The 6,045-nt window shown below is 37.1% G+C and overlaps 1 protein-coding gene across 2 annotated transcripts in view; it reads right to left on the bottom strand.

Moving 5' to 3' along the window:
• The window catches only part of LOC104747250 (ABC transporter C family member 13), an 8,659-nt gene continuing 2,676 nt past the window's right edge, over positions 63–6,045 (bottom strand). For both annotated transcript variants that reach the window (XM_010468852.1, XM_010468854.1), the window contains 24 exons: positions 5,941–6,028; positions 5,535–5,653; positions 5,342–5,439; positions 5,196–5,262; positions 4,952–5,069; positions 4,742–4,858; positions 4,574–4,654; positions 4,269–4,487; positions 4,048–4,149; positions 3,882–3,949; positions 3,603–3,734; positions 3,368–3,515; positions 2,928–3,187; positions 2,687–2,843; positions 2,428–2,603; positions 2,235–2,346; positions 2,092–2,145; positions 1,886–2,008; positions 1,687–1,785; positions 1,457–1,549; positions 1,271–1,381; positions 1,016–1,177; positions 738–925; positions 63–650 (listed from right to left, as the gene is read on the bottom strand). In XM_010468852.1, the coding sequence (XP_010467154.1) occupies positions 215–650; positions 738–925; positions 1,016–1,177; positions 1,271–1,381; positions 1,457–1,549; positions 1,687–1,785; positions 1,886–2,008; positions 2,092–2,145; positions 2,235–2,346; positions 2,428–2,603; positions 2,687–2,843; positions 2,928–3,187; positions 3,368–3,515; positions 3,603–3,734; positions 3,882–3,949; positions 4,048–4,149; positions 4,269–4,487; positions 4,574–4,654; positions 4,742–4,858; positions 4,952–5,069; positions 5,196–5,262; positions 5,342–5,439; positions 5,535–5,653; positions 5,941–6,028 (3,328 nt within the window). In that variant the 3' untranslated portion in view covers positions 63–214. The remainder of the gene's footprint in view (positions 651–737; positions 926–1,015; positions 1,178–1,270; positions 1,382–1,456; positions 1,550–1,686; positions 1,786–1,885; positions 2,009–2,091; positions 2,146–2,234; positions 2,347–2,427; positions 2,604–2,686; positions 2,844–2,927; positions 3,188–3,367; positions 3,516–3,602; positions 3,735–3,881; positions 3,950–4,047; positions 4,150–4,268; positions 4,488–4,573; positions 4,655–4,741; positions 4,859–4,951; positions 5,070–5,195; positions 5,263–5,341; positions 5,440–5,534; positions 5,654–5,940; positions 6,029–6,045) is intronic.

Below are 6,045 nucleotides of genomic sequence, written 5' to 3'. Positions count from 1 at the left end.
TTTTTTTTTTTTTTTTTTTTGTAGTAATGTTTCCATTTGAGAGGTCCAAGAAGAGTCATTTATGATGAAAAACTGAGCATATAAATGACACTCAAACAAGGCTACTAATGCTGAAACCAGTTTTGTTTCATTTTCTTTAGTTGTTAGATCATCAAATCATGAAGACATGTTTTATTTAGCAAAGATCAGAGAAGTAACAAATACTAACAACATTTCACTTGGAAGCTCTGACAAAGCTTGAGAAAGTTGAGGAGTCATCTTGCAGAAGATGTTGCGGTATTCCTTGTTCAACCAGGATTCCGCGATGAAGAATAAGGATGCTATCCAAATCAAGAACCGTTGAAATGCGGTGAGCAATGGTGATGACGGTTACGCCTTTGCATTCGCTCGATATTGTGCTCTGCAGTAGGGAAGCTGTGTGAACGTCAATGTTGGCGGTGCATTCATCAAGGCATAGGATCTTTGATGACTTGAGTAGAGCACGGGCAAGGCACAGAAGCTGTCTCTGCCCAACAGAAAAGGAACATCCAGATTCCTTTACAATGGAATCTAACCCTCCTGCACTTTCTACCTCTGCCTTGACTTTACACTTGTCTAGGATCTCCCAGATTCTCCAATCCTCACTCAACCCAAGAGGATCAAGGTTATTCCTATGAGAAGCACAACTTTTTATCATGGAAACTGCAAAAGCAAGACCCTGATATATTGAATATGAAATTGAGTAAAAGAGTTGTAACCTCAGTGATCCTTGAAACAGAAAAGGGCTCTGAGGAACAATAGCGAGGCGAGAACGAAGCTCTCTAATTGGAAGATGGTGTATGTTAATTCCATCCACCATTATCTCTCCACTACAAACAGGGGTAAGCCGGAAAAGGGCATTCAAGATGGAAGATTTTCCAGCTCCAGTTCTTCCAATTACTCCTACCTGATCAACGAACAAAATTTGTTCTTTCATGAAACAGAAAAAAAACAGTCTGTTTATAGATTGCTTGGCTTGGTTTGGCGATACATGTACCTGCATTCCTCCTTGGATTGTAAAAGAAATGTGATTGAGTGCTGGAGGCAGACTTGAGATGTATCTCATCGTCACATTGTGAAACTCAACCAACCCTTGAACCGGCCACTTACCGCTGAGAGATTGGCGACCGGAAACTTCTTCTTGAGGCACATCCATATACTATTTCATACAGGCGAGAGAGCATGGTTCGTTCATGTATTATTATTAGTAACACTACTAGGCATATGGAAGTTAATTAATAAGAATCATTACCTGGAGAACCCTTTCAACAGAAACCATTTCCTTCTCTGTTTCAGTGAAACTTGTTAAGAAGCTACCTAACAAAGAAACCAGTGGAGCTGCATATGAGAGCGCTAATCCCACCTGTGATTCAAATCATACATTACATTTTAATGCTTTCACTTTTCCTATAAATTTATGAAAACTTCAATTCCTTACCAATCCAGGTGTACCAAAACTGATTGGAAACTTTCCCCGGGAGCCGATAACAGCCATTACGGCGACAAAAAAGACAATCATTGCTCCTAACAACTGCACCTTGTAGAGATTAATTCCATACTCATTTCTTGCAGAGCACATTGCATGAAACAAACATTGTTACAAGATATTTGAAAACGGTCTTAAATTCCCAACGGAAACATAAGGAAAGATGTATTCGTCGTATGTACCTGCAGACGCAAGGAGAGCCACAAGCTTGCAATTATCTCTGAGTAAGTAGTCCGCTGGTATAACCCCAAGTGCTCCATAAACCTAGCGATGAAATGGTCCTGTCATGCATAATCTAACTAGCATTAAAGCAGAGAAGCAAAACCTGACATTCATTCCAATCATAACAACAAATTCTTTTTGAAGCAGAACCTAAACTACCTCAGACTTAAAAGCTCTGATAGTTGATGACCCATCAAGTGTCTCCGTGAAAGATGCGTATATTGGTGATCGTGAAACACTGTCCAACCTTCGTAGTTCCCTTGATGTTGACCTGTAGAAGAACTGAAACAATTTTCATTTAGTAGAAACTTACACCTCTTGTATAATCAGATTAGCTAATAATATATTAAAAGAGGCTAAAGTACCTGAAGCTTGCTGTATATATACCAAAATGGTAGAAGCAGAAGCAGGAACAGAACCTGTATACATATTTTACACTGATGTAACTCCTTTCCAAAAAAACAAAAGAATGATACCTAAAAACAAGAGAGAAGAGTTTGGGAAAAACCTGAACATAAGACAATACTAAAATAATCCCTAACAAGCCAACAAAATTTGCTAGAAGAATGTTGAGAATAAACGGAAGAGAGTCATCAATCGTATATAGATCAGATGAAAACCTGAACAGAGGAACCAAAAACTGGGATTAAGACGAAGAACAAGACACATGATCCAAACTGTTTTCTAATCTTGTATCTAACCTGTTTAGTATTCTTCCACTTGGTGTCTGATCAAAGAACTGTGTAGGTGCATTTATAAGGTTACTGATTAATGCATTATGAACACGCACTGCTGCTTTTAATCCTCCAAATGCAAACGAGAATGCCCTCACCAAGGTTAATATAGAGTTGATAATGCATAAGATACAGAGAACCATCTGCACGATTGGTAGTGACATTAAACTCAATAACACAAAGGATAGAGTTACGTTTCATGGGATTTTACAGAGAATTTTAATACCAAATAAAACGAGGTTGAGTAATGTGATACTCCTCTTCCTGCCTTGTCAACCCAATAGGATAACCACAAATCACTCCCATTACGGGAAGCTTGCATCAAAACAGCTGAAACCAATATTACAATTGTAATGAACCAACCAGAAAACACAGCATAGCTCCTGCAAAAACAGTTAAGTCGATCACTTACTTATACATAATCAAGAAAAAAAAAAATAACATGGTTAAGCAAATATTTTCTTTACCTATAAACCATTACTTCAACTCGACCCTCTTTTCTTTCCTCCAATTTGACAATATTTGCAGCTGCACTAATTTCATCAACATCGCCTTTCTTGATAGAAAGAGGTTCTTTTCGTTTGGTAAAGTGATTTGGTGATGACATATCAAAGTCATTGGTTAAAGAAACTGTTGGAGAGATGGATTTAGGCATATCGGTAACAGGTCCTGACCATTTCACTTTTCCTTTGTCCATCACAACCACAATATCTGCACAAGATATCGCCTGTCGTAGTAAAAAGAGCTCGACGGTATGAGAAAACAAATTTAATTAGGTGTCATCATAATAAGTACATCTGCAGGAGGGTTATCAAAATATTGATCACTATGTCAAACTTGATCCCAAAGACACTGACAAATACATTGAATCTTGATATATTTTCAATTGTAAAGAGAGATTCGAAACCTGCAAGTTGTGAGTGCACATAACGCGAGTCTTTTTGTTCAACAGAGGACCCATAAGTGCTCTTTGCAATATCCAACAGCCTACTTGTGAATCCACTGCACTCAATACATCATCAAGCAGATACATGTCTGAACTACGATAAATAGCCCTGTTGATTATGCACACACAAAATCATCAGAAACACAACACTTGATCGATGGATGGTGAAAGAGCATGATATATAGAGAAATCAAACCTGGCCAAAGCAAGCCGAGCTCTCTGCCCTCCAGATAAGTTTACTCCTTTATCGCCTATACATGCCATGTCACCTCCAGCCATAAGTGAAATATCCACATCTAGTGCACAAGCACTCAGTGTGTCGAAATACCTAGTTTAAACAGGAAGATTAAACTATGCATTTTCCTAGATAAACTATATATCTAACAACTAACTTTGCGTATATATACTCGATTGTAAAACAGAACATTTTGAGTACAAGTGCATAAAATGTGTGGCTGAAGCAAATTTACTAGACCTTTTGGAGTCAAAAAGCTTCCCAAATAAGATATTTTCGCGTAGTGTTCCAGATAAAATCCATGGGACCTTACAGTAAATTGAGGTCAATGTAAGACTTGTCATAATTGAATGTTGAAACCAAAAAGAAAAAGAAGCATAGAACCTTTGTTTATCAGTTTACAAACCTGTGGTACGTATGCCACAGACCCATTTAATAGAATTGATCCATGAACACACTGCATTTCCCCTAATAGTGAATTCAACAAAGATGTTTTACCTGAACCAACCTGAAAAAATAGTTAAAGAATGATACTAAAAATAGTTAATCATAATTTAATCAGATGAATGATACTACAAGTAAAGAAAGGGATACTAAGATTAACAAAGATGGGGATGATTGCTATACCTCACCGATAACTGCAACAAAGGATCCCTTTGGCACTCTTAGGCTTACATGTTTTATTGTCAAGTTATAATCATCTTCTACGTTACTTGACCAAGTACAAGATGCATCTTCCACAAATACAGATAAGTCTTCAGAGGTCAAACCAGAGTCTATTGAAAATACTTTTCTATGCTCAAAACAACACAAGAACTTGCTCACACGCCTGGTGGATATAAATGCCTGTAACAAGGGAACAAATTATATATATAACTGAAAATGAAATGGTTGATAAAACGCTACTCAACATGACTGAATAACAAGCTTACATCAATGAGCCCATTGATGACCCAAGGAAACGAGTTTAATGGAGAGATTAAGCTATTAAACAGAGCAAGACAAGTAAAAACCTGGAAAAAAAGAAGTATCAGGAGTGTCAACAAGTGTTTTTACAAATTTGAAGCAGAAGATATTATAGAAAAATATTCAATAAGTACCGTTGCTGCATCAAGTTGATGACCCATCAGAGCATAGAGACCAAAAGTGGAAAGAGAATAAAGAGTTGGTGTTGTCGCCCAAAAGAAAACACACCAAGCATCTAAATCTTTCCGAGTCTAGAAAAGCCAAACGAAAAAAATAACTGTTAATACAAAGCACTTACTATTAGGACCGTTTAAATAGCAAAAGGAGGGATACGGAAACATAACCGCTAAGTGAGTCACTTCGGTGGCTCTTGTTTCCTTCAACCAATTAGCAAACCAGTTATCCCACCCATACATTTTAAGTGTGCGGATGTTTGTTAGGAGCTCTCCTGTTTTTCTAATCCTGACGGATAACAAAACCTTTTACAATGTGAGAAATCACTACTCAAATACCCCATAGGATCACACTTAAGAAACTTTCTGGCGACAGAACTAAACTTTTGGCCTTGAATAAAATATAGTCCTATACCTCTCATCTTTAAGCTTCATCATTTTCTCTGTTGCAGATGCAATCAGCACAGATATCCATTTATTGACTGAAAAAAAAAAAAAAGAACAATGTATATGAGAAATGTGGGCACTCCATATATTAGGAAATGTGATGTAAGCTCGTACCTGGAATCAACAAGATTGTGACTGCAAGTCCAGACAGAAAAGCAAAGTTGACTTGGGTATACAAAAAATACAAAGCTATCCCAATTTGCAGAGGCAGGCTGAGACAAATATATCGAATGAGAATGAAAGAGTGGATATTCTATCGATAATCAATAAGGAAACAAATTCATTATTCACAGGCAGATGTTGTTACCTCCACATGTCATGCAAACTGTTGCACAAGTTAACAATGCGGTCAGCATCTACCGACATAAATGTTTGAATCTCGCCCTCAGAAAAGCCTGACCGGTTCGCTGTGTTCACCAACAAACACTGCATATATACAATATACTCTCTCAATCAACATCCTTGACCAAAGAACCAAAAGTGTTTGATACGTCAAGTTACTACATATCGTATCAAACCCCTTAAAAGGTGAAGTCATATGGCTAAGATGTTTAAATATCCTGAATCGAATACTCACTAAAGCAAAGTAAAAGGTTCCAAAACATACTGTTTATATACAAACGTCTTGTTTGATAAATAGTTCACTTTCAAGATATTTAAGGAACCAAGTACCACCAATCACAATACAAGTTTTCACTTTTCACATGTTTTACCTTCCTGTAGATAACACTCATTATACTAGATCTTAGCTTCAGTTTAAGCTTTGAAAGACGAAACGTATATTGTGTATCAAGAAAGGACCTACAGGACAAAAAAAA

Source organism: Camelina sativa, chromosome 15 (genome assembly GCF_000633955.1).
Source record: "Camelina sativa cultivar DH55 chromosome 15, Cs, whole genome shotgun sequence".
In the NCBI taxonomy this organism is placed as follows: Eukaryota; Viridiplantae; Streptophyta; class Magnoliopsida; order Brassicales; family Brassicaceae; genus Camelina; species Camelina sativa.
This window is presented reverse-complemented; position numbering and strand designations above follow the sequence as displayed.